The sequence below is a fragment of the Dermacentor andersoni genome, chromosome 6, assembly GCF_023375885.2.
Source record: "Dermacentor andersoni chromosome 6, qqDerAnde1_hic_scaffold, whole genome shotgun sequence".
Classification (NCBI taxonomy): Eukaryota; Metazoa; Arthropoda; class Arachnida; order Ixodida; family Ixodidae; genus Dermacentor; species Dermacentor andersoni.
Genome location: NC_092819.1, coordinates 74895685 through 74915822, shown reverse-complemented (window position 1 = coordinate 74915822; position 20138 = coordinate 74895685). Strand labels below are relative to the sequence as shown.

The 20138-nt window shown below is 45.6% G+C and overlaps 1 protein-coding gene across 2 annotated transcripts; it reads right to left on the bottom strand.

Moving 5' to 3' along the window:
- Window positions 1-6148: 6148 nt before the first annotated feature.
- LOC126522388 (dnaJ homolog subfamily B member 9-like) lies at window positions 6149-19593 on the bottom strand. 2 transcript variants are annotated; one of them, XM_055066386.2, is made up of 4 exons: window positions 19168-19593; window positions 14843-15071; window positions 10620-11063; window positions 6149-9569 (listed from the first exon to the last, which is right to left on the bottom strand). In XM_055066386.2, the coding sequence occupies exons 2-4, from the start codon at window positions 15051-15053 to the stop codon at window positions 9499-9501; spliced, it is 726 nt and encodes a 241-aa protein (XP_054922361.1). In that variant the 5' UTR covers window positions 15054-15071; window positions 19168-19593; the 3' UTR covers window positions 6149-9498. The 2 variants fall into 2 exon arrangements, with proteins under 2 accessions (XP_054922361.1, XP_050027082.1); XM_050171125.3 differs by lacking the exon at window positions 19168-19593 and adding an exon at window positions 18693-19024.
- Window positions 19594-20138: the final 545 nt, after the last annotated feature.

The following is a 20138-nucleotide window of genomic DNA, read 5'->3' as shown; positions in this document are numbered from 1 at the left end:
CTACGCCGGAGTTCAGTCGCTGGCCGCCGAAGACCTGCGCGAGGCTATCCGAGCGGTCGTGCGGGAGGAGCTACAGAAGCTGTTCCCATCATCACAGCCTCAAGTTGCTTCGATTGCCGACGTACGTGAGCAGCTCCAACAACAACTCGGAGTAGCCCCTGAATCGCTGTAGCCCGCGTCACGTTCCCCCTCCGCGCCCACGAAAGGGCCCAGTGACGACACAGTTCCGTCGTCCACCACCACCCCCGCCGCCAGCACGCCAACCCGTTACCTCACGCGGCGTTCCAAGGAAGACTGATATGTTTGGCGCGCCCCCGACCATCGTCCGCTTTGCTATCACTGCGGAGAAGCCGGGCACATCTACCGCTAATGCCCATACCGCGAGATGGGGCTCCGAGGGTTCGCCGTTAACGCGCCGCGACCACAGATTGGCGAATGACCTCGCGATATCGCCGACTACCTCGCCGCCACTCAGCGGAGCCCTCGACGACCGTCGCGTTCGCCGTCACCAGGCCACTACCTGTCGCCGCAGCGCCGACCAGGACCGCCCAGCCCGGGGCCGGTCGGCGAGCCCATATCCGGAAAACTAAAAGCAGCAACCGATGGAGGTGCGGTTGCTGTTCGTCGAACTGATGAAGATCCTCCGCCGCCGCCGAAGAACTACCTCGACGACATAACGACACGCCGCCGTCCCGACGAAGTGTGGAAGCAAAGACTACGACGACGAAAGACGACCTGACAACGTCACATGGTCAATGCGACGCAGCCGTGATCCGACGCCAAGACCGAACTGTAATGCAAGACAAAGACACCGACCTCGACGTGCTTCTGGACGGCCACGCAGTCACCGCCTTAGTCGACACAGGGGCTGATTACTCCATCATGAGTGGACACATCGCCGCCCAGTTGAAGAAAGTTAAGACTACATGGGAAGGCCCTCAAATTCGGACCACTGGAGGACACCTCATAATGCCGACTGGAATGTGCACGGCAAGAATTACCATTCACGACCGGACTTACCCTGCCACCTTCGTTATCCTCCAACAGTGTTCGCGAGACGTCATTCTCGGCATGGACTTCCTGAACCAACATGGTGCAATCATCGATCTGAAGTCGAAGTCAATAACACTGTTGGAAGATCAAGCGATACCGCCGGAGAGCCTTCCTAGTCACCGCGCCTTGAGTGTGCTCAAAGATCAATTGAGCATCCTGCCTTGCTCCAGCATTGTTATTCCGATCGGCACCGAAACACCTGCTGACGTAGAAGGCGTCATCGAAGGCGACCAACGTCTACTGCTCGACCGCGAAATTTGCGTCGCAAGAGGAATCGCTCGACTGCACGGAGGAAACACGAAAGTGTTGCTGACAAACTTCAGCCAGGAGTTCAAGCACATCAACAAGGGCACGACGATCGCATACATCGAGGAAATTCTGGAAACCAGCAATGCGTTTGTCCTCTCGGATTCTACCGCATCTACCCCAACGACCGTAGTTCCCGAACCAGACTTCGACATAAATCCAAGTCTCCCCATGATTAAGCAACAACAGCTCAGTTTACTTCGACGATACAAAGAGTGCTTTTCGATGTCATCAAGGATTCGACAAACGCCAGTCGCAAAGCATCGCATAATAACCAAAGAGGGTGCTTGACCACTCCGCCAGAGCCCTTATCGAGTTTTTACGCGAGAATGCGAGGCTATAAGGCACCAAGTCGACGAAATGCTGCGCGACGACATCATCCAGCCTTCAAAAAGCCCGTGGGCATCTCCTGTAGTCTTGGTGAAGAAAAAGGATGGAACCCTACGTTTCTGTGTCGATTATCGTCGTCTTAACAAGGTCACGAAGAAGGACGTATACCCCCTCCCACGAATAGACGACACATTGGATCAGCTCTGCAACGCTAAATACTTCTCATCGATGGACCTCAAGTCTGGCTATTGGCAAATAGAAGTCAACGAAAGAGATCGCGAAAAGACCGCCTTCATCACCCCAGACGGCCTCTATGAATTCAAGGTTATGCCATTCGGACTGTGCTCGGCGCCTGCAACGTTCCAGCGCGTGATGGACACTGTTTTAGCAGGATTGAAGTGGCAGGCCTGTTTCGTATACTTGGAGGACGTCGTCATCTTCACCGGAAATTTCGATGATCACCTTAGTGCAACAGTACTAGAGGCCATCAGGTCATCAGGGCTTGCTCTTAAGCCAGAAAAGTGCCGCTTCGCTTACGACGAGCTTCTGTTTCTCGGCCATGTCATCAGCAATTCTGGAGTCCGCCTCGACCCGCAGAAGATAGCTGCCATCGCAAAGTTCCCGCCGCCAATCGACAAGAAGGCAGTGCGTAGATTCCTTGGCATGTATGCCTACTACAGGCGCTTTGTCAAGGACTTTTCACGCATCGCAATGCCGCTAACACATCTAACCAAATGTGATATCGAGTTCAAGTGGGAAACGCCGCAGGCCGACGCATTTGAAGAACTCAAACAACGCATGTAGTCGCCACCGGTACTTGCACACTTCGACGAGAACGCCGATACCGAAATCCACACTGACACCAGTAGCCTAGGCCTCGGTGCCGTCCTAGTCCAGAGGAAAGACGGACTTGAACGGGTGATATCTTATGCTAGCAGGTCGCTGTCAAAAGCGGAAGGCAACTATTCCACGAATGAAAAGGAATGCCTCGCCATCATTTGGGCTACAGCAAAATTCCGCCCTTATCTATATGGGAGGCCATTCAAAGTGGTCAGCGACCATCACGCATTGTGTTGACTAGCTAACTTAAAGGACCCTTCAGGACTGCTGGCGCGGTGGAGCCTCAGGCTACAAGAATACAACATCACTGTAACCTGCAGGTCCGGACGGAAACACTCGGATGCCGATTGCCTATAACGCGCCCTCATTGACCCGCCGCCGCATGATGCGGATGACGACGCCTTCCTGGGAATAATAAGTGCGGAAGACGTCGCTGAACAGCAACGAGCAGACCCGGAGCTAAAAGGCCTTGTCGATTATTTGGAAGGGAACACCGACGTTATCCCTAGGGCATTTAGGCGCGGATTGTCTTTGTTCACGTTTCAAAATAACCTACTCGTGAAGAAGAACTTCTCACCAGTCCGCGCCAGCTACCTTCTTGTTGTTCCGTCGGTGCTGCGTCCAGAAGTACTGCATGCCCTACATGACGATCCGACCGCTGGGCACCTCGGTTTCTCCCGGACGCTATCAAGGATACAAGAAAGGTATTACTGGCTGCGCCTAACCGCCGATGTCACCCGTTACGTCAAGACATGTCGAGACTGTCAGCGACACAAGACACCACCAACAAGGCCAGCGGGATTACTTCAGCTGATCAAGCCTCCTTACCAACCTTTTCAGCAGATCGGGATGGACTTACTGGAACCGTTCTCGACATCAACTTCCGGAAATAAGCGAATCGTCGTGGCGACGGACTATCACACCCGCTTCGCTGAAACTAAAGCTCTACCAAAAGGCAGCGCAGCCGAAGTGGCGAAATTTTTCACTGAGAACACCCTGCTGCGACATGGTGCTCCAGAAGTCCTCATCGCCGACAGAGGAACAGCTTTTACAGCAGAGCTCACCCAAGCCATTCTGAAATACAGCCAGACAAGCCACAGGAGGACAAGTGCCTACCACCCGCAGACGAATGGTCTTACGGAGCGCCTGAGTAAGGCCCTCGCCGACATGCTAGCAATGTACGTTGATGTCTAGCACAAGACGTGGGATGCCGTCCTGCCGTACGTAACCTTCGCTTACAACATGGCAGTGCAAGAAACAACACAGATTGTGCCGTTTAAGCTGATTTAATTATGGCAGGAACCTGACGACTCTCAACGCCATGCTACCACACGTGACCGATGAAGAGAATCTTGACGTCGCTACCTATCTCCAGCGCGCCAAAGAAGCCCGACAGCTCGCTTGCCTACGGATCAAGAACCAGCAGAGTACCGACAGCCGACACTACAACCTCCGATGACGCTATGTCCAGTACCAGCCTAGCGACCATGTTTGGGTTTGGACCCCAATACGTCGACGAGGACTCAGTGAGAAACTATTGCGATGCTATTTCGGACCCACAAGGTCACCCGACGTGTTGGCAAACTGGACTATGAGGTCGTGCCAGATGGCATTTCGCAGTCTCAGCAGCGCTGCGCACGGTCTGAAGTGGTCCACGTAGTGCGCCTTAAACCCTTTTACGCACGCTAACAAACTTCCTTATTTTGTTATTTCTTTGCTACGGATGTTTTTATTTATTACTTTCATTTGTTTGCAGCACGTTTCACCGCTTAACAAATGTTATCGCACAGCGCAGGATCCGCCTGCATGTATAGGAAGTTTCTGGAATGTTATCGATGCTTCTATTCGCTCTCTGTTGTCGCCGAACCTTGTGGTATCCGATTTCATCGCGTGACGCGAATGGTATAGAACTGTGTGGAAGACACGCGGGTTCCCAGCGATTAGTCTGGAACATTCGACGACTACTGTATAAAAGCCGACGCGCTTGACCCGCTGATCAGATTTTTTGGCAATCGCCGACTGTGTTCGCCGCTCTCGTGCTTTAAGTGTAGCCTGTTTTGTGGGCACAGGTTCGCCCAATAAAAGCTAGCTTTGTCTTTTACAGTATTGCTACTGTGTCCTTTAACGTCACTACCACGTGACTATTCTGGTACACTCTAAATCAGCTCTAAATACAGCCTTGGCCATACCGACAGCAGCGACGACAGCTGGGAGTGGCAGCGCGCGCCGGCCCCTTGCCAGAGGCACCGAAAGGTCCACTGTCATAAGCGCGAAAATGACGACTAACTGTGCGGGAGGCGCCGTCGAGCCGTAAGCGAAATATCAACGGTTGCACTCTTTTTCGGAGAACGAGTCCGCTCGCTGTTCGTGACCACTACCGGAGCACAGGTGAAAAAGCCGTTCTGCCGCAGTGTGGTGCAATTTCGCTGAATTTTATTTGTTTGGCGCAGAAATTGGCGTTTGAATCGTAATGGCGCATTTGGCGCAGGAATCGCACCCCTGACTGTACAAGTATAGAAATAGTAAAATGTGTTACATAAACATGCCGGGTGTTCACAAGCAGAAAGAATGGCTGGAAATTGAAACACAGCTGAATGATGAAGCTATTAGTGTGTACGCCTTGACCGAAACGTCATCTATGAGATTTGGACAAGCCGCCTGGTATTGACAATTTTGTATAAGAGGGGTGCAACAGAATGAATGGTTCAAGGAAAGGCATAGGCATGCTTATTAGGCGAGGTATAAAGTGCAAAGGGTAAAAGGGACATGTAAGGAGCATTTTTGGATTAGCGGCACCGGTGAGCAAGTCTTTAGCTATGTTAAAAGGCCAAATGCATCTGCGCAATACGTTGCATGTATAGTAATGTATAACATTAAGAGACGGGAAGACAACGGTGTGGATCAGAGTGCAAACAGGAGTAGCCGATATTCCAGTTGACATTAAGAGAAAGAAATGGAGCTGGACAGGTCATATAAACGTAGGGTAGGCAACCAGTGGTTTCTTAAGAGTTACAGAATGGGTGTGAAGGGAAGGGAAGTGTAGTCGAGGATGGCTGAGAATTAGTTGGTGTGCATAAAATTAAGAAATTTTAAGCTTAACTTAAAATCGGCTAGCAGAAGAGACGGGTAATTTGAGATCACTGGGAGAGGCCTTCATCCTGCAGTGGATATAAAAATATGCTAGTGATGGATAGCCCACTTGCGCATCTATCAGTATGGTGTGCTAGGCTACAAAACAGTGCATCAAATCGTGTTGTTTTATCAACTAGACGGTCACATTACTAGAACTTCCAACAGTAACAGTGTGTGTCCCATGAAGAATACACAGCACATTCACGTCTTTTTTTTTTTTAATTAGTAAGCAGACTGCATTTTCTCAAAGCTGCACCAGTCTGTTAAAGAATGTGCAACAGAAATTCACCCCTGTGATATAGAGCACCACTAATTATGGACTGTTATAATGAATGCACACAGGTTTAAAGGTGCATGCTGTTTGAAACAGCAGAAAGACAGTCAGAGTGCAGTAGAATCGAAGGAGACCAAATGCGAAGAGCGAGCCACACACCAAGTGCTCGCACTGTCGCACCGCTCACTGCACCAGGCCTCGACAGAAGCAGAATAACGAGCCATAAACATTTTATTGCTGCCATTTCAAGTTTAACAGCAGGTGCCAACAATTACAATACACTGCACAGTTGGTAGTATCCCCTTTACAATCCAAGAAACTTGAGAAACATAGCAATGCACAAGCACAGTAAAGTATGGCATACATTACTGAAAGCACTGCTTTCAATGGCTCATTGCATTGGGTTGCCGAATTCAGAATTTGTTATATTGTGTAAAACTATGATTCAAAGTTGCACACTGTGGCAGAAAAAATGCACCATTATCAAAAAATGCTACTGAAGTTGTCCTTTCGATTTTACGATCTTGCTTGGCGTACAGGAACCTCTCAGATACAATAGACTAATCTCGTTCACTAGCGATTACTGTACAAAGTACAAGATATTTGCTCTAAAATCTTTGCATACGTTTAAAGGTGCTTGACTCAACACAGACCAATCTCACCACAATAGTAGACCATACAAGTGGCCTCTGTAAATGTCATGGTGCCACCCATCTTGAACACTTTGCCCCTAAGAGTCATGACAGCCATCTTTAGTTCCAAGACTAGCTAAGCTGTTGGCCTCCCCATCAAATTTTATTGGCACTACCACCTACACTTTCATGAACGTAACTTGTCCCGTCTTGTTACTATAGGATTGACAGGTCTTAGCATACCAAAGCAACACAAATAATATCAGACATGCAACTGTGGAGGGCTCCAGCTTATTTTGACGTGCACTGAAACCTCGGTCCACATTTTAAAAAAATTCTGCCACCATTTGAATGTGACAATTGATGAGGACATGTGCTCAGAGACTTGATAGTCTCTGAGCATTGCTTGTACTGAATGTGGTGTTCAAAAGCTAATAAAGCTTGGCAAGATGTCATTGAAACACCAACAATTGCGCAGCAAATAATGAGTGGCCCTACGACTAACTGTGATCGTGTAGTGAAAAACCTTTGAACACGGAAGTTCACTTACTAATGAACCTCTGAACTTTGTCAAGCAGATGATAATTGCAAAAGGCCTTCGTTCATTTGGCTAAAGATTTTTTTTTGGTCTAGTAGCAATGCAACCAGCATCAAAACATGGTTCAATATTTCAGGCCAACAGGGCCTACTGTACAGTTCAGCGAGTTTTACAGTGAAGCTGTTAGCCTCTAGTTGGTCGGGATGCTTCGTGTCCACGTGCGAGGTTTTACTAGCACAAAAACAAGCGGCAGCTAGAGGCTTTGTGTTCGAATTTCCGCATAACAGAACTATGTTTTTCGTACATTCGAATAGTACAATCCGATGCTATCATGTCTGCAGGTTGTGCGCAAGTCGTATTTAACTAATTTTCTGATGCATTTTACTTTGAGAAATTCAATTAGTTCAACAATGCACTTGCACAAGGCAGAGGGCCTACAAGAATGAGGAGGTACGCTGTGCTAACGGCTCCACCATTTATTTGAACAACAATCCGAAGCTACCATGTCTGCAGCTTGTGTGTAAGTCCTACTTTTCCGACGCATTTTACTTTGAAAAATTCATTTAGCTCAATAATGCACTTGCAGTTGGTGGAGGGCCTAGAAGAATGAGAATACTTGTTGCACTTCCGGACACGTGTGTGGGCGTGATGTACGTCGCTGGTGGTGGCGGCGTGCAACGGCGGCAACAGCTTCACTGTACACACACTTTCACAGGGTGGAATGGAGGCCGACTTTTAAAAAATCTAAGGCTATTTACAAATATCTACAATGAATGCTTACTATACAGAGCTGTTGTGAAGTGTACAACGCTTTCTAAACACACACAGAAAAAGCAGAGAAGTACCTCAACATACATCCACTGCCACACTGAATCCCCAAGATGATGAAAAGCATTCAAGAGTCATCTAGTGTAAATAAATAAATAATACTTAAGAATTTGCATTTATAAAGCAACCAATAAATTTGGGCAAAGTGGCAAAACAAACCAGTACTTTGATATATATCTCTCGGGCAAAATAGGATGCAGTACTCGTACCATGTAACATTCCATTTCATTTTCCATTCTTCTCATCTTGTCGCATGTTGTGCCGAGTTGTCAATGGCAGTGACAACAGCAGCATCCGCGTCACATCCAAGTCCATGACAAAGAGTGAAAAGGAATGAGAAATGAAGTGGATCATTAAAAATACAGCCCTAGAGTAAAAAAAATAAATATGACTGCACAACTCGTGCAACACCAAATGTGCGGGAGCTGGGAAAAAATATAGCAGCTTCCACTGGCACGACTGTCTCTTGCAAAGCGTGTTGTCACACCATGTGCCCTACCGGTCACCGTCATGTCTCTGTCATGACAACATGACGTGGCCTATATTTATGTTGAACACTGTGCAAATTAAATGCAGTGAACCACAACACTTGTCTTTAGGCTATGCGCAGTTGCGAGTAACATGCGATGAAAAGCAATGGCCAATCCTTGCAAACACACAGCCATATCCAACAATAAATGTTCTTGCGTCATTACCTAGCACCATGATGCGAAATCACAGAAATGAAACGGCAACAATCGCCAGAAACTATTTATCAGACTTGTGCCATCGCTATCAATGCTCTCCACAATGGGTAAAGCAGTTCACAAACCTTTCTCACAGAGGCACAACACTGTGAAAATATTTTCATCAGCCCTGCATCACCCTGCAGTTTGCCTGGCAAGTAGTGCCTGCCTGTTCAAGTCATCCAGGTGATGTGACAGAACTGTTATCTACTACAGGAAATCTTTAATATTGAAGTTTGCTTCTATTAAAATGGATGAGCGGTATAAAATGTAAGTGTCAGTTTTGCTGGCTCAATAATCACATATACCCACGCACAGTGAAACACTATTACATTTGGCGGCAATTTTTCATTGGCTACTTCCAGCCCAGTGCTACATTATTTTTTATCCCTCCCAATGGCTGAAGTACTTCAGTATAGAAAGTCTGTGTAGTCTGCTCAATAATACTACCTATTTATGTGGCACTGGTTGATTATTGCCTGTGCTTGCATTCAAAAAAGGTTTCAGTTCTTACATTTCTCACACACCATACAAATTCCTCAAATACAAAGCTTCTGGGTCTACTTCGGCCAGTCATAACCTTCAATAGGCAGACGATTTACTAAAAGAAAAAAAAAAGTAAGGAGAGACTTGAGTATGTACACAACATAAAACAACAACAAATCCTTAACCGGATTGCAGCATGCTGCAGAAAACTGTGGGCTCGCGCCCAAACATCACAGATCAGAGCACGGTGCTTCAGTTAGTCTGCTTTTTAGAAGCACGACCTGTGCACCTTGAATTTACAGTTCCAGCTTTCACTCAACGTAGGGAGACCCACACTCGAAGCTTCTTTGGTTCCTACGAGCACTGAGTATAAGTTGTCACCATGTTGCCGACTCTCTGTGTGACTGTCTTGCAGTGGCCTTGCCCTAAAGACAAGAAAAAAAGAAGACAACATATTTTAGTAAGGATAGCGTCCCTTTCATGAAATAAATTCCTTGATTTTCTTTTTAAGACCTGCCCACAGTGAGATGTAGTACCATAGTATGGAACCCGTTGGATGACTAAATGGCTTTGAACAGTGGTCTTGTCGGCAGGTGTTTACTTGGAAGCTTCTCTACAGGTCGCAGGGTGGTTTATTGCGAGTTCTTTCTCATTCTTTTTGAAAATATTTATTCAGGCTCTACACTACTGGATATGACGTTCTCCACTTTTTTTTATTGGAAACATGCCAAGAACAACAAAAAAATAATTCAATGCTGCCATACAGACATTAACTTGCATTTAAATATTACAAACAATTCATTCGATAGTGGCTAAATTCACGTGTGCTAAATTTATAAGGGTGCGCTTTACAATCGAGGGCGTAATTTTTTTGTTTTTCTCACGGGAAACGGGTGCACGTTACAATCAAGGGCGCATTAAATCGAGTAAATGCAATTTATGTGGTCAGGTGCGTGCATGCTGACAAGTCAAGTTTGAATTATCCAGAGAAGGCTAATCTCAGGATAGAAGTAACTGAAGTTCTGGTCTACGAAAATGCTTGCGTGCTGGCCGAGACTTATGGTTAGGATCGAATTGACTTAAAAATTGAATTAAACAAAGTCAAATTCAGGGAAGTAGATACTAGAAGACAAGAAGGTACTCAGCTGGTATCAAACCCAGGATGTTAACCTTTAAAAATTGACACTCCAACAAAGAGCACCACAAGGAGATCACGATACAGTCCATGTGCTAGGAGCAGCATTGTCTCACGAGGAAGTGCTTGTGGTGTGTACTGCAACGTATCAGCCAGTAATAAACCGGCACCAAACAGAAAGAAGTTAGCCGTGGTAACAGTCACACGTTTGGCATTCTATAAGCACAATCTACCAGCTTAACTTTCGTTGACAATTTCACAGCTCTCCGGTGCCTCTTTATTGGATCATGACTATCATCACACTAAGCTTTGACTGTATACCACTTGAGTGAGCACTTACCATCACTATGCTGGTGAAACATGTTGGCCCGGTGGTTCTGCGCGTGACGCGAGAAGTGCGACCGTGCAAAGGAGTCGCCCGAGCCGAAGACTTCGCCAAAGGGTCCGCCACCGCCACCTCCCATCCAGTCCTCACGCTCATCGTCAAAGTCAGAAAACAGGTCCTCCATGTTGAATGCGTTGCCAAAGAATGAGCGCTGGCCTCCGTGGTGATGGTGTTGGTGTGGCTTTTGCTGACCAAAGTTGGGATGGCCATTGTGGAAATGCGCTCGGCCGTGCTGCTGCTGGTGGAAGTTGAAGGCATCGTCGAAGTGACGGAAGAAGTCGTGCATGTCGAAGTCATGGAACTGCGTCCTGCCGCCCCCGTCACCGCCTTGCTTGAAGGCAGAGCTGCCAAACTGGTCGTACTTCTGGCGCTTCTCGCTGTCCGACAGGACCTCGTAAGCTGTTCGGGCGAGGGAAATAAGAAAAATAAAGAACGTTAACACAGGCTTGAAAGGTACTTTCCATTTCAGGAAAACAATGAAGATGCTATACAGCCACAAAAAGTAAAGAAAAATTCCGATAATACGATATTCTCGAGGCCTCATAATTTATTTGTATCATCCGCAACTTGTACAGTCCATAACAAACATTCGTTGCAGCATAAAATTGAAGGCGAGACGGGTTTCCTGAAGTGTTGTTTATATCTTTAGTTGGAAAAGTCCCTGATGGCTTTCTGAATCTTTATTCCCGCATTGTTGTCTGTGCACTGAACACACTTGTAGAATGCAAAATTTTATGTTCATGCCTTTGTCTGTGTTGCCAGTACATGCTGCATGCCTGAGTCAGCCCGTTTCAAGTGAGCTGGTCTCTGCTAAGATCACAAAAGATAATGATTTCAAATGCCGGCTTCACAGATGTAGTCCTCTGAACAAGAGAGACTCTGTGGTGGCTCAGAAATGTGTATAATCCACTGCAAACCGGAAGAGCGCTTAAGTTATCCCGAAACTGAATGTACTGCACCTAATGCATTCTTGCAAAAGCTTTTTTCAAAATTTTACCACTCTGAAATTTGTGCAAACCGTGAATTGTATCATCAAGATTTGACTGCGATATAGACGCCACATATAACGACCTACCGGAGGACCTCGTCAAGCAAAACCTCGTGAGACTAGAGAAATATTCTCCAATTAACACTTACTGAGAAATATGTACAGATATGTACAGCAGTGCAAGCACTATATGTTGTACAAACGGTTAACATAGCTTTCAGAAATGTCAAGGCTCAAGAAGTGAATCTGGCAGCTAGTTCTTTACAAAAAGAAAAGAAAATGACAAAGTGCCTTTGAAAGTTTTAATCTGGAACCAATACAGTCACTGACCAATATTTGTGACTCAGTGGGAACTGCCTACAAGAATGAATAAATGCAAGTCTGAAGAAACGAATTCACCCGAACATAGCCAACTTTATTCTTGAAGTGAGCCCCATCTCTAAACAAAGAAGAGTAGTAAAAGAAACTCCTGCATGCACATATGACCTGGTCAGTCCGTACTTCGACCATTGCCATGCTAGTGTTACAGATAGACAAAACTACAGTAAATGTATGCACCAGATCTTCACCTCTTGTCAACTTGCAGAGATGTCATCCATACTTAAATTTCCTTTATTTCATTACCCACAGTACCAATCGGCATGTACAGTGGATGCTTGAATGAACAATGTTTCAATTCCTGCTACCTTCACAGACGACAGGTGTCACAAAAAAAATTAAAAATTCAGGTCCTGGTTCTGTGCGAAAATCCTTTAGAGTTTGCATTTGGCTTTCCAGTTACAGAAAGTTAAAGAATTATGGTTCCGACTTATGAATGTTTTTTTTTGTATTGCCTCTATACAAAACCAAGCAATTTAGAGGCTGCTGCTTGGTTTAAGCAGCAATTTCACCTCATTAATTTTTTTTAGCAAGGTTCCACTGTACTAGTTATGATAACAAGATTTTAGCATCGCTAGAATTTCACAACCTTGCACACGAACATAATGTCCTGGTTAAATGACTGCTTATTCAATCTGCGCACCTTCCTTCCTTCTACACAGAATACAGAAGAAAGGCATGCCGCCTTGCACTGATACCAGATTGAGAGGTTCAGATCTTTCATGAATAGCACAATATCTTGCCATTAGTAATAATTTTTGCAATCAGGATGCACAGGAAAAGCCTGTTATGGCCTAATCCGGTTAGGCCATAACACACCATGCGTATGGATAAGGCTATTTACCTGTGCCTACACACTATATTGCTGTTTTATTGAGATAGCAATTATATGGACATTCCAGGTGCACTTCTGCCGTTGCTATGAGGTTCTGTATAAAGTCCAAAGGCGATAAAATTGTTGCCACGCACCATGTGCCCTATATGCAAGAGAAAGTGTGCGAGGGTGTGCTGGCAATCACGGCTCAACCTCACGCACGCAGGTGAGGAAAGCAGGAAGGAAACGGGCAGTCTTCCGTCGCTGGCAACGCTCCGGCGGTAAGGTAGGGAGCAGGCATACTACTCCAGGTGGCCCGGGCAGCCGCCTGCACCCACCCGGGCCGCTATATCTGGAAAGCCATCTGCGATAGGGACGAAGTTTGCCTCGCGCTGTGTTTTCGCAGCTTAGTTCGTGTTGATGCAAGACGCAGCACAAAAGTCAACTTGCTCACTGCTGCTGCCGCGTTTCCTCACTCCAGCATTTTGAAGAGTTTCTGTGGTCATCGAGTGAGATGTGTTCACGTTTGCTTGGGTGTGCATGGCACCATGCTAGTTAATTTAGTTAGTTTGCCTATGTTTACAATTTTATACCGATAAGACTACTATTCTTACTTCGTATAGCTAGCTGCTCACTAATTTGCTATCGCAATCAATGCTTCGCCAAAACTGCGACTTTTTTTTGCATCACAAACACACCAGACTGTCAGCCTGCTTGAATTTGGGTGGTCCGAAACAAAACGGCAGTTTGTACACATTCACCAAAGCAGGATGTTACTTCTTTGAGCACTTGCGTGGTGCAAATAACACAGTTTTGTACAGTGTGCACCAATGTGAGAACACCTAATCTGTGCTCCAGCAAACAACACAGCAGTAGTAGTGCCCAACTTTATAGTAAAGATGTGCTTGATGCCTTATGTTAGGCAGACCTATGTAGGTAAAGTTTTACTGCAAAGGCTATGCCGTTTGCGGTAGGCACGAGGGAAATCGTGAGAGGGCGAGCAGAGAAGGATGGTGGCTTGATGGGTGCTGTCTTCCTGCTTACCTATCGTTGTGCACGAATAGGAAAAGGGATGACTGTAAGTGCGCACTAAGGGGGAGGGAGGGTGGCAGGTGAGCACACTAGCCAGGCTGTCACTGCGCATGGCGCAGCTGAGCACCACCATGCACGCCATATTTTATAGGTAATCTGCAGCAGGTACAAAGGCAAGCTGGCTTGTGGCTTTGTGTGCACACCTAGTGCTGGAGGTCGTCTAATCTCAAGTTTCGGAGACATGTTGAGGCTAAAGGCAGCACGAAAAGTTCGTTCCCCGCTGTCACCACTCTTCCTCACGCTAGCGTTCCAACAGCGAGCATCCATGGCGATTGAGCGAGATTTATGTTTGCCTGTGCATGCGTGACACCATGGTTGTAAATTTTGTGAATAAATGAATGTTGGCTACAATTTATACAGCCGATAAAACTACTAACCTTGCATGTCTCAAGTGAGCTGTAATTGGTCCCGAAATATTAATTTAATGTTCCCTTAAACAATAGACCACACTGTAGACTGCGAAGTTAGTTGGGAACAGTTTTCAAAAGTTCCTAGCGTATTATCCTTCTCTGTCGCCCATTCCATCATGGCGGTTGAAATTGACTGATTTAGGCTTAACGTTGCAAAGCAACACCTGAGCTCTGAGAGACACTGTGCTGGAAGGCTCCAGATTCTTTTTGACTAGCTGCATTCTTCAATCGTCCGACAAACTTTGGAGGATTTGAACCGCATTCTGCGATCTATTACATCTATGCAAGACGTTCGTTTTCATGAATTACTAGCTAGTATTAGATAACCAGGAATTTTCTCTTACTACATTTCCAAATTCTACGACTCCCCTCTGTAACATCTTTGAGCCTCGATTACTGGGCCAACCATTACAAGTACCCCCATGCTTTATCTGCACTATGAGAATCGTGAATGAAGTGAAACAAAAAACCGACACAAGGTGTGTAGTCTACTTGCCCTGCGCAATATTCTTGAACTTCTCCTCAGCGCCTGGCTCCTTGTTCTTGTCTGGGTGGTACTTGAGGGCCAGCTTGCGGAATGCCTTCTTGATCTCCCGTTCAGTGGCTGTGCGCTTGACACCCAACAGCTTGTAGTAGTCCTCCTCCTCAGCCGCGCTCACCGCTAAGACTGCTGCCCCCGCCAAAAGAAGCACCGGCCACCACTTCATGGTATGTGCAGAATGGATCTGCAAGAATGTCAGTGAAAAGGAAAGTGCCTTGTCACAAATGTATTTGTCAGTTTGCTGCCTACCAACTCAAAATTAAATTGAGCTGTTTAACATCCCGGAAACGCACAATGGGCTATGAGAGACGTTGTAGTGGAGGGCTCCAGATTAATTTTAACTAGCTGGCCCGCTTCAGCAAGCACCCAAAGTATGGCACACGAGTGTTTTTGCATTTCAACCCCCTCAAGATGCAGCTGCCGTGGCTATGGTCAAACTTGCGGTCTCGTGCTTAGCAGCGCAACACCACAGCCACTGAGCTACTGCAGCAGATGTTTGTCTGCTTCGCTAAAGCTAAATGCCGCCGGCCAGCGTGGAACAGAATACATTTGAACTGCAGCAGAGAAATTGTTCTACGCTGGTCATGTCAGAGCAGATTCATATTTCTCACCGTTCCAGATTAAATTGCTCCAAAATATATCGCTCCCTCTTTGCTCCACGGTTGAGGTAGAAATTCAACTGAACGTTTCCACATGCATAAAGTCACCTGCACACTCACTCACTTGCCGTCTCAAGTGGCTCCTTTCGAACGACCAGTGGAAGTTCACTTAAATCATTCTTCGTGACTCTCATGCACTAGAGCAGGTGGATGGTGCAACATGCCATGACAGATACCAATACACAAGACACATTCAAGTCCACTTGTGCAGTGAAATTTTTACAATTTGACACCAGTCAATTAAACCCACCTTTTTATTTATTTAAATTGTGTTCAATTTCTCATCAAGCACCCATCCATTGTAATTACTTCGTTCAAATCCAACACCAGATAACTTGAAACAATTATCTGCCTCCTGCCAAGATCGGGTACTTCACCGTAGCATATGAAAGATGCAATTGCAACAGAAAAATATTTGCACAAACGATTGGCGATCAAACGGCAAACATTGCAATACTAAGCCCTGCAACTGACAAGCTGACAGTAAGAGTAACAAATCATTCTGACTCCTTCCTCTCAAGGGTGGTTTTAGACACTTGAGAATTGGGAAGAATAAACTTTGGTTTTACAGATAGCCACCATATGAAGATTTAATGAAAAGGTCATAATAAAATACATGATTGCTTGTGTGCTGCTTTATATAGTAACACTTCAAGTAAAGCATGCTGCAACTTGAATGTTGCAGTGGATAATGACTTGCATGCATCAGTGATTATCCATCAAGGTAAAGTATGAAATGGTAACTGATAGGGCAGGTGCAGCACACAATGGTTAGCGACAGAATTGCATTCACAGATTAATGGTTATTAAAGTAAGAAATTACAATTTTAGCTGTACAATGCAGACCAGCAGTTTATAATTGGGCTTTCCCTCTGAATCTTGAGTGCAGCATGCTTCACGTCTGGAGATGAGAGTTCCTGATTGGAACAAAGTCACACAGGACTAACATTTAATTTTGCACATTATCCATTTCTCATATTTCATGCGTTATGTCCTGCTTCCTTCTCTAGTCCCCTCTATGCACTGAAGATGTGCCGCTTAATAAGCATTACATATAAGCAACACATAACTATTGCGTAGTTTCAGATTCCTTATTCACACTCTGGTCATTGTTAACTAAGTTTGACATACAGAACGTTTTATGTATGTTTGCTAACACACACGGCAATTTCTTCAAGCCAGATTGACTGACAACTGAAATGAATTGTTATTGAAACAATTATGAGACATAAGGAGGCATCTTTTTCTTGTACAGAGTTAAAAAACAAAAAATAACACTAAAGGTGAATATAAAACTGACAACACAGACCACACAATACACATCTCTAAATGAGTGCAACATTAGTTACAAGTTATCAATTTCAAAGTTACTTGTGCTGTGAGGCAGCAGTATCATTTAAAGCAATTAAATTAAAATGAAAGTTGTTTTTTTTTTTTGTGCATACAGCCAGCAAGCACTGAGTGTATAAATGATATACAGCTGTCCACACGCGCCCAAAGCACTTTCCTGTCTCCTCAGGCCCGGCCCACATTTTACGAGATGACCTATTTATAGCCGCTTAAGAGGTTGCCCAGCTACAACCACCACTGCTGATGCAAGATTTAATGGGTCAGTCCCGGAAGTGCACGAAAAGTAAACTGTGTCCCAGCACAAATGAAGGATTGTCAAGCAGAATGTTGTCTAATTAGACTAACACATACATATCTGTCAGGTTTCCGTGATTTGAAGTTACAGTTAAAAGAACAAGGTCTAGTGCTTTTCTTTATACAAAACTTCTTGTGAACCAAGGAATGAATGTTTGCCCAAAATTAATTTATATATTTATTATACGTCAAGGGCCCCAGAGATGAAAGATGAGATGAGGATTACATGAGGCGTCTTCATCAGAATATTCATCACATCACTGTAATATTTACTTATGAATGTCAATTCCCATTGCACAATAGCTAAACTAACCTCACAGCCAAAATTCTGCTTAACATATGGGCTACCACAACATTTAAAAATAAAAGGTGTTGAAAGCAAAATTACCGAAATGTGAAATGGACATTAAAGAAGGCCACAAATGATGAGTGGCACAAACTGGCATCATAAACTAACATAAAATTTATTCACACAAGTTATTACCTGTCATGCACAAAGAACTAAGTTTAAAATTCCCATTGCACCCAAAATGAAAATACAGATTGGTAAGGTAAGCGAAAAACCCACAGTAAAGTTCGATTCATGCTTAAATGTGCTACATAAACCCAAAGGAACTACCACTTCGCATCACAACAGCACTTAAACCCTTACACAATAGGTGTGAGACAACCGGTGAATGGCTCATTAAGGTAAGTGTGAATTTTTGCTATTTTTTGCCGCAACCTGGCGAAGTCAAGATTATTTATAGCATACCTTTCTGATAAACTGCAAACAAAGGTCGCAGGCCTCCCACAGAAAGGCTTTTGTGGTATTATAAATACCAATAGTTAAAACACATATTCGTCACACGAGCCGCTTTTCTTTTCTTTTTATTATTACTAGAACATTAATCGGTCAGTACCAGTCGTATGCTGTAATATTATTACAGAGTAATACAAACTCAGCCTTCGATCGAGAGAGAAATGCTATACATCGTTTTTTTTTTCTTGTTTTTAAGGCGCTCCGCGTTACTTGCGCTGCTTACGCCACGTACGTACTACTTAATGGACTCGAGTCTGGTCACAGTTGACGGTACAGCTGGGATGTTGATTGCGTCAGGCGCGTCCACTGAATGCGCTAATACGATCAGCGCACCCCACAAAACGACACCGTTGTCAGTCGCAGGTGAGGATGACTGTCTCTGGGATAAGAGAAGGGGCGCTTGATATATAGCACTGCGCCCCATCCTGTGCGGAAACACTGATCACCCAAAACTCTAGTAGCTCTCGTTACTACACGCACGGATTGTTTTGCAGCAGTGACATTTAATACAGGTGCTCTACAGCAGAACAAAAAAACATAACGCGAAGAGAATCTTACAAGGTTGACGTGTTAATCGTAGGATAAAGCAAGCACATGCGCATAAATAAAGCTTGGAGAAATTACAAAACGGCGGCGCGCTCTCAAGAGATCTTGAAAGCGCAGGGGATGCACACTCAAACGACGCGCGCGTCGGTCTCACCTTGACAGTGCGATGACAACTATCGGGGCTACCACAGCGACAATCGCTGAATACCAAACAGTAAGTAGCAGGCACGCGCAGGTATTCCCGGAACGAGCGTCTTCGACCGGAATGCCAAACGACTCGCGGACTCACAGCAGTACAGCTGATATCCGCGCTGCCAAGAAGCCTTGGGACACGAAGTCTTTTCCCATTGGCCTACGCTTCGGTCGAGAGAAGCGGTGAGGAGAAGAGAGAAATATAGGCCGGCGCGGCGACTCGGGCGCACAAAACCAAAAACACGCCCGAAATTGCGCTCGATTTTCGTTGTCCACGTCTCTTGGTCCAGTGCGGGCCGTCGTAGCGCGCTTATTGGGGCGACTGGCGCGAAAACCCTGAGGCGCCTTGTGGGACGGGCACGAACGACACGGGGATTCAGTCGCACAACAGCTGCAAGAAAGCTGTGCGTCAGAAAACGCTTTTTGTTGTGACTCACCGAGTCAGTCAGAGCTCCTGTTTCGACAATTTAGAGGCCCACGACATGCGCGGAAGACAGAATGGGGAACCTGAAAACGGCCGCGGCCACCAAATTTTGTTTCGACTGGTTTCGATTTTGGTGCTGATATCTACGGCGATGACGTTATCGGGCCGGCTGCAGTTGTAGCGGGCAACACTTTTAACGGTAAAATGAATGTTTATATAGATGAATTTCTTTCACACTTACTAGCAAACTGGTTCTAGTTGCTGAGGTCTGTGGGTCAGCTACTGCGATTGTAACTCAACAAATGACCGGCATTTTTCTTTTTTTTCTATGCTAGAGCCACTGATCTGCACAGATCAGTCATTCTATGGATCAGTTGTCAAAACCTCTTCAGCAAGGTTACACTGTAGTGGGCATAGAACATGTCATTCCATGAATAATACGCACGAACACGTGCACCATATCATCCCCCCAGCGTTTCTTCGTCGATCCTGTTTGCGCGTCCTGACATTATCTGTTCGCACCATTTGGGGCTTATCTTGTCCCACAACCGATACACTCTAAAACAAAATTACACCCTTGGGGTCGTATCTTGCCACACAACAATAAACGTCATCTGTCTTGGCCGTATTTCCTTTCTTTAACGCTGCGAGCCCGGTACTTCCCGGTAACGAACGGCATGCGCGTTATCAGCATGACAGCATATTGCCGACAGGAAAGTAGCGGGCGCGGCGTTTTCAAGAAAGGAAACGCAAGCAAGGCAGATGACGATTATCGTTGTGTGGCAGATAAACACCCCAAAGGGTGTACCTTTGTCTGAGAGTGTAATCGTCATATGTTCTTGCCCGCATTTTTGCGAGCCAGGTACTTAACAAACGGCATGCGCGTGTGCAAACACATGTGTGCCCTCTCACTGCTTTTGAAGGTCAAAAAGTACAGTCAAATTCACTTAATAAGAAACACCCACTAACCATTTTTGGTGATGT